At 43.4% G+C, this 15,427-nt stretch overlaps 1 protein-coding gene across 1 annotated transcript in view; it reads left to right on the forward strand.

Annotated features, from left to right (window-relative positions):
- ST13 (ST13 Hsp70 interacting protein) overlaps window positions 1–7,697 on the forward strand; it is a 202,530-nt gene extending 194,833 nt beyond the window's left edge. The window contains exon 12 of the mRNA XM_077276087.1: window positions 7,271–7,697. Within this exon, the coding sequence (XP_077132202.1) occupies window positions 7,271–7,399 (129 nt within the window). The 3' untranslated portion in view covers window positions 7,400–7,697. The remainder of the gene's footprint in view (window positions 1–7,270) is intronic.
- Window positions 7,698–15,427: the final 7,730 nt, after the last annotated feature.

Consider the following 15,427-nt stretch of genomic DNA (forward strand, 5'->3'; position numbering starts at 1 on the left):
GCCTTCTTGACATCTGTCAGGTCGCTAGTCTTACCCATGATGGGGGTTTTGAGTAATGAACCAGGCAGGGAGTTTTTAAAAGCCTCAGGTATCTTTTGCATGTGTTTAGAGTTAATTAGTTGATTCATAAGATTAGGGTAATAGGTCGTTTAGAGAACCTTTTCTTGATATGCTAATTTATTGAGACAGGTTTTTTGGGTTATCAGGAGTTGTATGCCAAAATCATCAGTATTAAAACAATAAAAGACCTGACAAATTTCAGTTGGTGGATAATGAATCTATAATATATGAAAGTTTAATTGTAATCATTACATTATGGTAAATAATGAAATTTAACACTATATGCTAATTTTTTGAGAAGGACCTGTACACAGTGGCTTGTGAACATATTCACCCCCTTGGCTTTTGCTTGTTACATTACAACCTGTGTTTAAATATGTTTGCAATCCGATTTGTGTGGGATGCATCAGCACTAAATAATCTAAGTTGGTGAAGTGAGAAAAATATAGGCATAAATTAACCCCTTACCGACCTCCACCGTACTATTACTGCAGAGGTCGGTACCCCCGCTTTGATGCTGGTTGCGGCGGTGAGCCCGCATCAAAGCCGGGACATGTCAGCTGTTTTGAACAGCTGACATGTGCCCGCAATAACGGCGGGTGGAATCGTGATTCACCCGCCACTATTAACTAGTTAAATGCCGCTGTTAAACGCTGACATCGGCATTTAACTACCGCTTCCGGCCATCGGGCCGGAAATGAGCGCATCGCCGACCCCCGTCGCATGATCGTGGGTCAGCGATGCGTCGGCATAACAACCAGAGGTCTCCTTGAGACCTCTATGGTTGTTGATGCCAGCTTGCTGTGAGCGCCACCCTGTGGTTGACACAGCAAGCCTGTAATTCAGCTACATAGGAGCGATCTATGCATCGCTCCAATGTAGCTGAGCTGATTGAATTGTGCCAGATTCTAGCCTCCCATGGAGGCTATTGAAGCATGGCAAAAGTTAAAAAAAAAAAAAAAAAAAAAGTTTAAAAAAATATAAAAGTTCAATTCACCCCCCTTTCGCCCCATTCAAAAAAAAAAAATAAAAAATCAAATCTACACATATTTGGTATCACCGCGTTCGGAATCCGCCCGATCAATATAAAAAGCATTAACCTGATCGCTAAACAGCGTAGCGACAAAAAAAAAAATTCGAAACACCAGAATTACATTTTTTGGTCGCCGCGACATTGCATTAAAATGTAATAACGGGCGATCAAAGGAACATATCTTCACCAAAATGGTATAATTAAAAACGCCAGCTCTGCACGCAAAAAAATGAGCCCTCACCTGACCCGAGATCACGAAAAATGGAGACATTACGGGTACTGGAAAATTGCGCAATTTTTTTTTTTGCAAAGTTTAGCATTTTTTTTTTACCACTTAGTAAAACGTAACCTAGACATGTTTGGTGTCTAGGAACTCGTAATGACCTGGAGAATCAAAATGGCAGGTCCGTTTTAGCATTTAGTGAACCTAGCAAAAAAGCCAAACTAAAAACTAGTGTGGGATTGCCCTTTTTTGCAATTTCAACGCACTTGGAATTTTTTTCCCGTTTTCTAGGACACAACATGCTAAAACCAATGATGTAATTCAAAAGTGTAACTTGTCCCACAACAAACAAGCCCTCACATGGCCATATTGACGAAAAAATAAAAAAGTTATGGCTCGAGTAAGGAGGGGAGCGAAAAACGAGAACACAAAAATGGAATAGGGCAAGGTCTTGAAGGGGTTAAAATTTATGGTATCAAATTACTAAAAATTTGGCATGTGCTTATGTATTTTACCCCTTTTGCGATGAAGCTCCTAGAAATTTCTGATGCAAGCAATTGCATTCATAAGTCACATGCTTGAAAGGAAGTCCACCTGTGTGCAATCTTAAGTGTCACATGGTCTGTCAGTATACACACACCTTTTCTGAAAGGCCACAGAGGCTGCAACACCATTAGGCAAGAGGCATCACTAACCAAACAACATCATGAAGACCAAAGAGATCTCCAAACAAGTCAGGGACAACGTTCTTCTGAAGTTCAAGTCAGAATTGGGTTATAAAAAAAAAAAAAAAGGAATCCCAATCTCTGATGATCCCCCGGAGCACCATCAAATCCATTATCATCAAATGGAAAGAACATGGTACCACAACAAACCTGCCAAGAGAGGGCCACCCACCAAAACTCTTAGCTCGTGCAACGAAGGGCATTAAGCACAGAGGCCACAGGTAAGGCTAGGTTCAGATTGCGTTAGTGCAATCCGTTTAGCGCGAGCGCTAGCGGATTGCGCTAACGCAATGTCTTTTTCGGGGCCGCGTTCAGGGGTCGCGTTAACGTCCCCGCTCTCGCAGATCCCCGATCTGCGAGAGTGGGGAACGGATCTCTGGCGCGCCGCGGACGCTGCAAGCAGCGTCCGAGGCGCGCTACAAAAGACCGGCACATCGCTAGCGCGTGCCAAAAATGACACGCGCTAGCAATGCGCTCTAACATTGCCGGCAATGGGAGCGCTAACGGACGCGGTGCATGGCGTTAATTTCGCCGTGCAACGCTGTCTGTTAGCGCTATCCCATTAACGCAATGGGAACCTAGCCTAACCCTGAATGAGTTGTAGAGACTGGACTATCTGTCCATACGACAACAATAATAAAATAAGCCGTACACTCGATAGAGGTGGCCATTATGGAAGAGTGTGCAGAAAAAAAGCCTTTACTTACAATTTTTGTGTGTAAGGCTACTTTCACACTAGCGTCGGGCCCAGCCCGTCGCAGTGCGTCGGGCTGAGGTTACCGACGCTAGCGTTCTCTGCGCCGCACAACAGGGGCAGCGGATGCATTTTTCCAGCGCATCCGCTGCCCCATTGTGAGGTGCGGGGGAGGTGGGGGCGGAGTTCCGGCCGCGCATGCGCGGTCGGAAAAAGCGGACCGTCGGGAGAAAAAAACGTTACATGTAACGTTTTTTGCTCCCGACGGTCCGCCACAACACGGCGCAACCGTCGCACGACGGTTGCGACGTGTCAATGCGTCGCAAATGCGTCGCTAATGTTACTCAATGCAGAAAAACGCATCCTGCAAGCACTCTTGCAGGATGCGTTTTTTCGGCAAAACGACGCATTGCGACGTATTGCAGTTAACGCTAGTGTGAAAGTAGCCTTCGGCTTGTTTTGAGTTTGCCAAAAACACGTGGGAGACTCTCCAAATGTATGTAGGAAGGTGCTGCTGTCAGATGAAACTAACATTTAACTTTTTGGACACCAAGGTAAACGCTATGTCTGGTGCCAAAACTAACACAGCTCATCACCACAACAACACCATCCCCACAGTCAAACATGGTGGTGGTGGCAGCATCATGCTGTGGGGCTGTTTTTCGACAGGGAAAGTCAACAGGACAATGGATGGTGCGAAATACAGGGATATTATTGAGCAAAACTTGTTTGTCAGTGATTTGATAAACAAAAATGTTGCATTGTACAGTGTTAAAGCATGTCAATATGAATAGCAATACTTCTTCTGAATACTAGGCCAAATTATTTGCTAAGCGTCTGTTTTTTTCCAAGGCATGCATGCATGACCAGCAGCCAACGACAAGGTGGTCTTAGATCTGCTGAGTCCTACGTGTCTAGTGTGAATATCCCTCTAAGACTGTAGTCTGAATTTCTGGGTAGATGTGAATACCTTTCTTCAAAGTCTTATTTAATGGGTAGGAAGCTCCCTGTTACAATTAAAATCAACTACTTGCTGGATGACGTAGTGCTCGGTCACAGAGCTAATATACAAATAACAAAAGAATGACTGGCTCTCTCAAGCTAGTGAGAACAGGTGCACTTATGGTTGAAGCACAAGCACTTTTTTGCACTATTTCCTTGCACTTTATAGATTTTACCCTATTCAATAAAATTTAAGTTTTACTATTATCCTCCAACCAGCTGATAACCAGAAATACTATAGGTTGTGTGTAATTCTGTCTTTGCTTGAGAACAGGTGCATACTAGAAGTGAGAGGCCTTTGTCAGTAATTTGAGACTGGGACAGAGGTTCACCTTTCAGCAAGACAATGACCCAAAGTATACTGCCAAAGCAACACTCAAGTGGTTGAAGGTGAAACGTGTAAATGTTTTGGAGTGGCCTAGTCAAAGCCAAGACCTCAATCCAATGGAGAATCTGTGGTCCGACTTGATGATTGCTGTTCACTAGAGGAAACTACCGTATTTTTCGGATTATAAGATGCACCCCAAATTTTGAGGAAAAAAAATAGGATTTTTTTTTTATAAAATGGTGGTGGTTCTTCTAATCCATTGCTTACTGGGGGTGGTGGCTGCGGTGAAGTGGGGTCGCTGCGGCTTCCCAGTAACAAACACGTTACAGCTTTTTTTTCAACACCTGCCTAAAACTTATTTACAGTGATACATATGCCCAGAGGCTGCCCCCTGTTGTCGGCTGCAATCTGTGATGGAATCCACGCAACTGTTAATTACTCTAAAGAGTACTGCATATCCACATAAGACGCTCCCCCAAAGTGAAAAAAAGTGTCTTATAATCTGAAAATACAGTAAGGGTATGTGCACACGATGCAGATTTAGTGCAGAATTGGTGCAGAACTGCAGCAGATTTTTCTGCTGCAGAAACGCTGCAGAACTGCACTGTGATTTACAGTACAATGTAAATCAATGGGAAAAAAAAAAAGCTGTGCACATGGTGCAGGAAAATCTGCGCAGAAACGCTGCAGATTTCAAAGAAGTGCACGTCGCTTCTTTTGTGCAGTTCTGCAGCGTTTCTGCTGCAGATTTTTCTGCACCATGTGCACAGCTTTTTTTTTTCCCCATTGATTTACATTGTACTGCACAGAAACTGCGCAGAAACTGCATAGAAACTGCATAGAAACTGCACAGAAACTGCATCAAATCTGCAGATGCAGATTTAGTGCAGAAAATTCTGCACCACATTTCCTACGTGTGCACATAGCCTAACTTTAAAGAGCTGGAACAGTTTTGCCTTGAGGAAAGGGTAAAAATCCCACTGGCAAGATGTGGAAATCTCAGAGAATTATCTATAGCATCTTGCAGCAGTATTTGCCGGAAAAGGAAGCTCTACAAACTACTGACTTTAGGGGGGTGAATACATGTGCACATGCCAGTTCTTAGTTATTTAATCCCATAAACTTAATTTATACCTATATTTTTTCACTTCATCTACTTAAGACTATTTAGTGCTGAAGCATCACACACAAATCGGATTACAAAAATATTTAAACACAAAACATCAAAAAGTTAATTTTTCAGTCCTTCAATACACAAAGCAAAACTCGTATATTATATAGAGTCATTAAAAACAGTGATCTATTTCAAGTGTTTATTTTTGTTTGTTGTTGATTATGGCTTAAAGCCAATGATAAACCAAAAGTCATTATCTCAGTAAACTACAATACTTTATAACACCAGCTTGAAAAATGATTCTAAAATCCGAAATGTTGGCCTACTGAAATGTATATTCAGTAAATGCACCCAATACTTTGTCGGGGCTCTTTTTGCATCAATTACTGAATCAATGCGGCGTGGCATGGAGGCGATCAGCCTGTGGCACTGCTGAGGTGTTATGGAGGCCCAGGTTGCTTTGATAGCAGACTTCAGCTCATCTGCATTGTTGGGTCTGGTGTCTCTCATCTTCCTCTTGACAATGCCCCATAGATTCTCTATGGGGTTAAGGTCAGGCGAGTTTGCTGGCCAATCAAGCACAGTGATACTGTTGTTTTTAAACCAGGTATTGGTACTTTTGGCAGTGTGGACAGGTGTCAAGTGCTGCTTGAGAATGAAATTTCTATCTCCACAAAGCTTGTCGGCAGAGGGAAGCATGAAGTGCTCTAAAATTTTTGGTCTTGATAACGCAGTGGACCAACACCTGCAGATGACATGGCTCCCCAAACCAAAACTGATTGTGGAAACTTCACACTAGACATCAAGCAGCTTGGATTGTGTTCCTCTCCACTCTTCCTCCAGACTCTGGGACCTTGATTTCCAAATTAAATGCAAAATTTACTCTTTGTGGAGAGTGTCAATGACTGCCTTCTGGACATCAGTGTAGTCAGCAGTCTTCCCCATGACTATGGCGCCTACTGGAACAGACTAAGGGACCTTTTTAAATGCTTAGGAAGCCTTTGCAGGTGATTTGTTAATAATTCTAATTTACTGAGATAATGACTTTTTGGGTTTTCATGGTCTGTAAGCCATAATCCTCAACATTAACAGAAATCTACACTTGAAATAGATTGCTGTTTGTAATGAGTCTATATGAGTTTCACTCTTTGCATTGAAGAACTGAAATAAATTAACTTTTTGGGGATATTCTAATTTTGTGAGAAGCACCTATGCAAATTCCTTGCAGATGTTGTCCTTAGTGGGATTTGACCCCAGAACTAACCACTGAGCCACCACAATGCCCACTTTACCACACTGGGATTTTTTTTCTATCATTCAGTACTCAAGTAAAATTCATAGCACCATTCAGAAGAACAATTCTTCCCGCAAAAAAAAAGTCCTCATACAGCGATGTCATGGGGAATAAAAGTCAACACAAATTTGGGAGACGAAGAAAAAATGAAAGATTACCCTGAGGGGTTTAATAACATTTTCTGAAAATGCATTTTATACTTACAGTTGACAACAGTTAAAGGGGTTGTCCACTACTAACTAAGTTAGCCACGATGCTTAATATGCATATTGCTACTTTCCAATAAAGTATTTTAGGTGCCAAAGAAAGGGGTTAAAAGATGTAAGAGGTAAAGAAAAGAAGAAAAACTAGTCTCCCAGACTGCCCATTTGAACTGCTTTCTCTGTATTTCTTTCCCCCACTGGTCTCCTGGCATAAACATCCAGCAGTGAGAGCGCTACAGGACCCCTGCTGCCAATCAGCGACCACTGATAGACTGCAGCTTTCATACTCCATCACAACAGTAAGATAGATGTTTCTTCCTGTTTAGTTTTAGTATGAAGGCTGCAGTTGATCCGTGGCCATTGACTAGCTGCAGTGTTGTTCTAGTGATGCTCCCCACCAGATGTTGGTACTGTGTCTCACCACCAGTTTCATGCCAAGTGCAGAGTCAGTCCAATAGGTGAGTATAGGGGTGTTTTTGTTTTTTTGTTTTTCTTTGAATACTACCTCCAGATGATTAAATTTAACTTGTAAATGAGTGGGAAACCCATTTAATTACATAATGATACGGATTCTTTTTTTTTTTTTACCTACAGGATCCAGAAGTGATGGCTGCAATCCAAGATGTATCTCAAAATCCAGCCAACATCTCAAAATATCATGGCAACCTAAAAGTGATGAATCTGATAAGCAAATTATCTAGTAAATTTGGGGGAACTGCATAGCCTACAGTAAATCTTGGAAGAAAGACATAAAATGGCAATGAAGTGCTTCAGATTCTGATTACAGCTGTTCTCTGACCTATTCCTCTTTTGAAATTAAAATTGAATATTGTTCTGTTAAATCATATATTCCTTTCATAAATGAATTTCTAGAATACAAATCAAGCCTGTTTTTTATTATTTATTTTTATTTTAACTTCAGCATAGTTGAAGTAATCCAAATCCCTACAACTACTGGACAATTTCACAAAAATCCTTTTAGCAATATCTGATTAGCAATATAATAAAACTATAAAACTATTTTGTATGCGTACTGTCATAATATAGTTTTAAGTAAATAAAATAAAGGAATTGTTCCACGTTATGCATGACCTGAAATATTGAGACTAGTTCAAATCCACTCACCTGAAATTGAAGGATGAAGGAGGTGGTAACTACCCTTAGCACAAGGCGTAACTAGGGGTTCAGCTCAGGGGGATGAAACATCTCAGTGGGCCCCTAACCAGCTAACCCTGACTGCAAATACGGTGGCGCAGTATAACTGTGATTAGAGGGGAATTTCAGCAGATGATAATGCTGTTACTGAAAATAACTCGATATACAAAGACCAACACTGATATTACAAACAAAAAAATTTCACAAATAGCCTCACCGTCTGATGGGTAGTATGGTTGCTTTTAAGTCTGCATCAATCCATTAACTGCTGACCACTAGTGATGAGCGAACGTACTCACCACTACTCTGTACTCGCTCGAGTATCACTATGCTCGGTGTACTCGGCGAGCACCGAGTATTTCCGGGATTATTTGGCAGGAGCTTGGGTCTCCTCCTTTTAATTTTGGCGCTTTTGAGAGCACCAATCAACATGCAGGGATTGTCTGCCATGCACTGTAATACTGCAGCCATCTTTGTTGTGGTATTAGTGATTGGCTGGCCGCACAGCATCATCAGGTCTATAAGAGACCTGGCGCCGTCCTGCTCGCCGCATTCTGCTCCGGACTCAGCTAGTGTAGGGAGAGCTGCTGCTGAGATAGGGTCAGATTCGTTCTTTTAATAGTTAGTGTGGGTCTACTAGTGTTTAATTCACAAATCCTGATAAACCAACAGTCCTTTTTAGGGCTAATTCGGGGGTACATAGCTTGCAGCACTAGGTAGGCAGGGGAGTCTATGTGCACATATCCACATCAGTGCAAGGCCTGCAGGCACTGTATGTGAGTATATAAATCTCACTGCATACCTCAAAAAGCTCCATTCCTGTCTGCTGCTGCGTATTTTATATATACGTAGCTAGAGGTATCTGTGGCAATTTATTTTTTTTTGCAGCTTATACCTGCTAATTTTATTAGAAAGCAATCCATAGCCCCCTTTTTTCTTCATTTATTTTCTCGGTCACGCTGCAGACTGCAGCCAGGTCATTCCACTACAAGAGCATGAAAATCCCTAACAATTTAATTTTTTTTTGTCCCAGGCATCAGATGTGAGTGCGCAGAAAAATCTGGCCTTTTTTGGGGGTACTACATTATTTTTTGAGGGTCTTACAACATTTTTTTACACCATTTTGCTGCCCCCAAAATCTGTAGCTGGCCCAAAAATATTTGGCTACAGTTATATTTATCACTGTGATTTGTACGCCACACGCATCTCATATCATTGCGCTAAATATTTTAAAATTTTAGTACTCCAATTTTTTATTTTTTTTTAGCGTCATAGCATACTTATTGACAAAATTTTGGTGGGCCCGAAAAAATCAAGGCCACATTTTGATCAGTCTGTTATCTCCATCAGACGCCTGGTGTATCTGCAGTGTCCAAATCCTTGCTTTGCAGGCTTACATTGCCTTTTTTTGTCTGCTAGTCTTGGTCTATACAGTATTTAGCAGTTAAAAATAAAATAAAACATACTGAAACAGTCTGTTATCTCCGTCAGACGCCCAGTGTATCTGTGGTGTCCAAATCCTCGCTTTGCAGGCATACATTGCCTTTTTTTTTTGTCTGCTGGTCTTGGTATATACAGTATTTAGCGGTTAAAAAAAAATTAAAACCAAAAAACAGGCCACATATTAAAGTCTGTTATCTCCGTCAGACGCCGGTGTATCTGTGGTGTCTAAATCCTCGCTTTGCAGGCATACATTGCCTTTTTTTGTCTACTAGCCTTGGTGTATACAGTATTTTGGTGTTAAAAATTAAAAAAACACATCTTGAAACAGTCTGTTATCTCCGTCAGACGCCCGATGTATCTGTGGTCTCTAAATACTTGCTTTTCAGGCATACTGATCACATATAAGTTTTCTCAAAGTTAATCCATTTGTATTGAACTTTTAAAATATTTCAGTAGTCCATTTAAAATAGGCAAGGGACGGGGAAGTGGACGTGATGCTGATGGTGCATGCAGAGGACAAGGCCGTGGCCAAGCTGAAAGTAGGCCTCAAAAAAGACCCACATCTTCTCGCTCGACCTTCCTGTCACAGTTTCTAGGGGACTGCAGCACACCACTGTTGAAGCCAGAGCAGTGTGAAACGGTTGTTGGTTGGATAGTGGATAATGCTTCCAGTCAATTTGCCACCACCACGTTTTCCACACGGTCAAGTCTGAGTAGCCGTGAATGTGGACTGCATATTACCTTGATACTCCTTCCTCCCACCATGCCGAGTGTCGTGAGACAACTGATCCCACACTTGCACACTCCGAAGAGCTGTTCAGTTTTCCCTTTAAAGATTCTGGACTCTCGGCTGGTCAACTTGAAGTTGGGGCCAGATGAGATCACATGTAGCGATGCCCAAAGTTTTGAACAGCCATGGTCACACGAAGGTAATGGTGGGAAAGTGTAACAAGAGGTGGACGAAGATGAGACATAATTGCCAGAAAGTCAGGAGGAGGAGCAGGGTGCGGATGAGGAAGACAAGGTGGTGGATGACATAGTAACTGACCCAACCTGGCAGGACAGCAGCACACATGAGGAAGGAAGCATATCACCCCAACAGGCAGGAAGAAGCAGTCTGGTGGCTGCAGACAGAAGGCGTGCATCCGTTCCCTGTAACACCAACATGATGGAAGTTCTCATTCCAACTGTTAGATCTTCTCGAGTCTGGTTATTTTTTAAAGACTGTCGATAATTCCAAACAGGCCATTTGCAGCACCTGCCATGCCCGCATCAGCAGGGGTAGCAAAACTACCAGCATGATCAGGCACATGGCAGCAAAGCACCCAACTTTGTGATCCAAACCCCAGGCTCCAGGAACACTGCAGGTGACACCACTGCTTCTTCCACTGTTTTGCGTAGAAGCTAAGCCCCAGTCCACTGTGCACGTGAAGATGCCTTGTGCCCTGCACCTGTTGCCCACAGTCAACCAGCACCATAATCAAGCCCATCCACGTCCTTGTCCCAGCCTTCAGTTGTCTATACCCGTCATTGGAACGCAAGCGGAAATACCCAGCCAATGCCCCACTGACCACAGTACTAAATTCTAACATTTATCGTCTGCTAGCGCTTGAAATGTTCCCTTTTAGGCTCATTGAGACTGAAGCTTTCCGCAACCTGATGGCGGCGGTCGTCCCAAGGTACTCAGTCCCCAGTCGCCACTATTTCTCCCAGTGGGCCGTACCGGTATTACACCAGCACTTGTCCCACAACATTACCCGTGCACTCAACAATGCTGTTACTGGGAAAGTCCACCTAACCATGGACAAGTGCTTGTGGGCAGGGATGGTACGTCTCACTGACAGCACACTGGGTTAACATAGTGGAAGCCGGAACCCAGTCAAACCTTAGGATGGAACACATCCTCCAGACGCAGAGGATTGCAGGCCCTACGTCAATCAGGGTTGCTTCCACAATCTACAGCTCCTGCACCACCATCAGCCTCCATCTCTGAAATGAGCACATCAGTCAGAAGCTGGAAGCACTGCCTCAGCCAAGCAGCAACAGGCTGTGCTGAAGCTAATCTGCTTAGGTGACAAACCGCACAATGCTGAAGAGTTGTGGACAGGGCTGAAAGAGCAGTCAGATTTTTGAATGACACCGCTGAACCTACAGCCAGGCATGGTCATGTGTGACAATGGCTGGAACCTGGTGGCAGCTCTGAGGCAAGGTGAGCTCACACATGTACCTTGCCTGGCCCCAGGGTTTAACCTCGTCGTTCAACGTTTTCTCAAAATCTACCCGGAGCTGCAGGATCTGGTAGTGAATGTACGCCTCCTGTCTGCCCATTTTAGATAGTCCGCTACAGCTTCAGATGCCCTTGCCGTGCTTCAGCAGCGTTTGCAACTTCTGGATCACTGACTGGTGTATGATGTCCCCCACATGTTGGAACTCTACACTGCATATGTTGGAAAGGATTTGTGAGCAGAAGAGGGCAGTTGTTGACTACCAGCATCAACAAGGCTGTCGTTATTCAGTCAGACTCCACACATAAAACCTCAGGAGTTGACATGGATGTCAGACATGCACCATCCTCAAAAACTTTGAGGACTGCACCAAGATGGTGAGTGGCGATGACGCCATAATTCGTGTCACCATTCCGCTTCTCTGCATTCTGAAAACCTCTGCTCACAATTAAATAGGATGCATTGCAGGCAGAGCATGAGGACATGGATCAAGGAACCATACAGGGAGATTACACTCAGCCCAGCCTCATGTCGTCCCAACATGGATTGGTAGACAATGAGGAGGAGGAGGAGGAGGAAGAACAGGAGCTACATTCATGCGCTATAGATGGTACTACAAGCACAGCTGTTCAGCGTGGATGGCCTGAGGACAGCATGGTCAGTCGTCCTGTTGGTGAGGACACGGAAGTCTTGCCTGTTAGCAGTCTGGCATGCATGGCTGACTTTAAGTTGCGCTGTGTTTCTCGTGACCCTCGCATTCTTAAAATTTTTGGTGACACTCATTACTGGTTGGTGACACTTCTAGACCCATGCTACAAGAACAACTTTTAATCTCTTCTTCCAGAGGCAGACAGGTGTACTAAAATGTTGCAGTACCAGAGGGCCCTTTGTAGCGGAATTACTAAAAAAAATTCCCATCTGAGAACGCTGGCAGCAGACGTCAGTTTGTTGTACAACCAAGGAGTCCAAGCGAGAGAGACAGAAGTACAATCCAGCTCAGGGGAACAATGGCAAAGTTCTGGTACAGTTTTCTCAGAACCTCCCATTGTGCCGGCACAGAGGCAAGGGGTGCTGTCACAAAAAGTGGAATGTTTGGGAAGATGCTGAGAGTACCTTGCTGATCGTACAAATGTCCTCCATGATTGCTCTGTGCCTTTTAATTATTGGGTATCCAAGCTGGACACGTTGCATGAACTGGCTCTCTACGCCTTGGAGGTCCTGGCCTGCCCTGCTGCTAGTGTTCTGTCAGAGCGGGTTTTTAGTGCCACTGGTGGAATTATAACACATAAGTGCATCCGCCTGTCAACTGAAAATGCTGACACTCATAAAAATGAACAAGGGCTGGATTGGGCAAGACTTCTGTACACCACTGAAGACAATACATTGTCTTTTTTTGTGGAGGTGTATGCTTATGGACCTCTTCACAACCACACATGGGTATACGCTTCATGATTTGGTGTTATCCTCATCATCCACAACCACTAGAACACCAGGGTGAACATATTCCGTGAAGTCACAACATTTTTCTGAAAGGGTGTTTTTATGATAAGGAATATAAACCAGCTCACCCGTGATGCATAAGCTGAATTTCGGGAGCACGGACCCGCTGTGTCCAGGCGTGTAGAATCCAAAAGAAGAAAATTTCCAGCTTCACTGAATCCGTGAAAAAAAAGTTTTCTTAATTCACAAAAATATGGAGGATACAAACTTCAGCACAAACCATATGGGTACGAATCTCAACGCATTTCTGGAGACTAAGCTCCATTAGTCATGACCACCCGTGTTGGTGACATCTCATAGGCATATCCGCATTTGTAAGTACATCCACTAATCTAACAGATTTGCTTTTGCTTTTGATGCTTCTTTTTTCAATTAACTCAGTAATAAGGTTGATAGCTTTGCGATTAACAATATGCACATGCAATCAATATTGAAAAGCTGCGGAACCATTGTTGATTTTTTTTTTCTCTGATGCATCTAGTATATACAATTTTTGCACAACATTTTTTTGTTTAGTATGTTGGATAAATAGCTTCAAAATTAATTATATGCACTTTATATTTGGAAAGCTGTTGAACCATTTGTTAAAAAGAATTTTTGAAGCAGGATGTGTTACGTATTTTTTCATATTCTTATCTAAACATCCACATTTAAAAAGCTCTTTGCCTGTGATGTTGACCAAATATAGGATTTTATAATCATACCATCAGCAATAACGTATCACTTGGTTTCTGTTCCTTTGCTTGGATTTTTAATAACTTTTTAAGTATGGTGTAATAAAATTCATATTTTTATCATTTTTTTGCAATGCATCCTCTTTCCACTTTAATTTATATCTTTAGGGCTGTGGTGTTATCACTTATAAAATGTGTACAAAGTGCTTCCCATTGTGTTGGATTGTCAATGCGACCATCTTCTCCCACTCTTGACACAATGATAGCAACACCGCAGAAGATATGCTAGCACAGGCTTGTTCCAGTATCTGTTGTTTCAGATCAGGGCGGGCGTCAGCACCCGGGCAAGTGCCGGGGCCCTGGCGAGACGGGGGGGGGCCCACTCACGCAGTCATAGATTCCAATTTGCGCTGGCACAAGCATCTCAGTCAGTGCAGGGCCAGGCACATCGGGGTTAAGGACACAGCCAGCGTGACATTGTGGGCGGAGAGAGCACGCTCTCCTGCTCTGCTCTCCCGCCCGTGGCTGCGTGCAGTGTTGAACTTATCAGGCACAGGCAGATTCCGGAGGAGCTCCTACCGGCACCTGAGTGAGTGCTATGCTATATCGCTGTATATTCTGACAGTCTGGGTGACCTGGGGCGGCCATGGGCTGGGCGGCTGCAGCTGACATATATATATATACTACAGCAGCCGCCCAGCCCAGGCCCCCAGCACAGCCTGTATAGATACAGTGTATATAATATATATACAGGACAGGTGCTGGGGGCCTGGGCTGGGCGGCTGTTGAAGTATATACACTGCACAGTACCACTCCCCTGTATATATACACCGCACAGTACCTCTCCCCTGTATATACACTGCACAGTACCTCTCTCCTGTATATACACTGCACAGTACCTCTCTCCTGTATATATACACCGCACAGTACCACTCCCTTGTATATATATATATATACTGCACAGTACCACTCCCTTGTATATATACACCGCACAGTACCTCTCCCCTGTATATATACACCGCACAGTACCTCACCCCTGTATATACACTGCACAGTACCTCTCTCCTGTATATACACTGCACAGTACCTCTCTCCTGTATATATACACCGCACAGTACCACTCCCTTGTGTGTGTGTATATATATATATATATATATATATATATATATATATATATATATATACTGCACAGTACCACTCCCTTGTATATATACACCGCACAGTACCTCTCCCCTGTATGTATACACCACAGTACCTCTCCCCTGTATGTATACACCGCACAGTACCTCTCCCCTGTATGTATACACCGCACAGTACCTCTCCCCTGTATGTATACACCGCACAGTACCTCTCCCCTGTATGTATACACCGCACAGTACCTCTCCCCTGTATGTATACACCGCACAGTACCTCTCCCCTGTATGTATACACCGCACAGTACCTCTCCCCTGTATGTATACACCGCACAGTACCTCTCCCCTGTATGTATACACCACACAGTACCACTCCCCTGTATATATACACTGCACAGTACCTCTCTCCTGTATATATACAGTGCACAGTACCTCTCCTCCTGTATATATACACTGCACAGTACCACTCCTGTATATATACACTGTACAGTACCACTCCTCCTGTCCTGTATATATACACTGCAGAATTTACAATAGCTACCACTCATGTAAGAAGTGAAATCTGGCATTGTACTATACCTATACTTCTCTGCTGTATCTGGGCATCATGAATCGTGGTAT

Source organism: Ranitomeya variabilis, chromosome 8, assembly GCF_051348905.1.
Source record: "Ranitomeya variabilis isolate aRanVar5 chromosome 8, aRanVar5.hap1, whole genome shotgun sequence".
Classification (NCBI taxonomy): Eukaryota; Metazoa; Chordata; class Amphibia; order Anura; family Dendrobatidae; genus Ranitomeya; species Ranitomeya variabilis.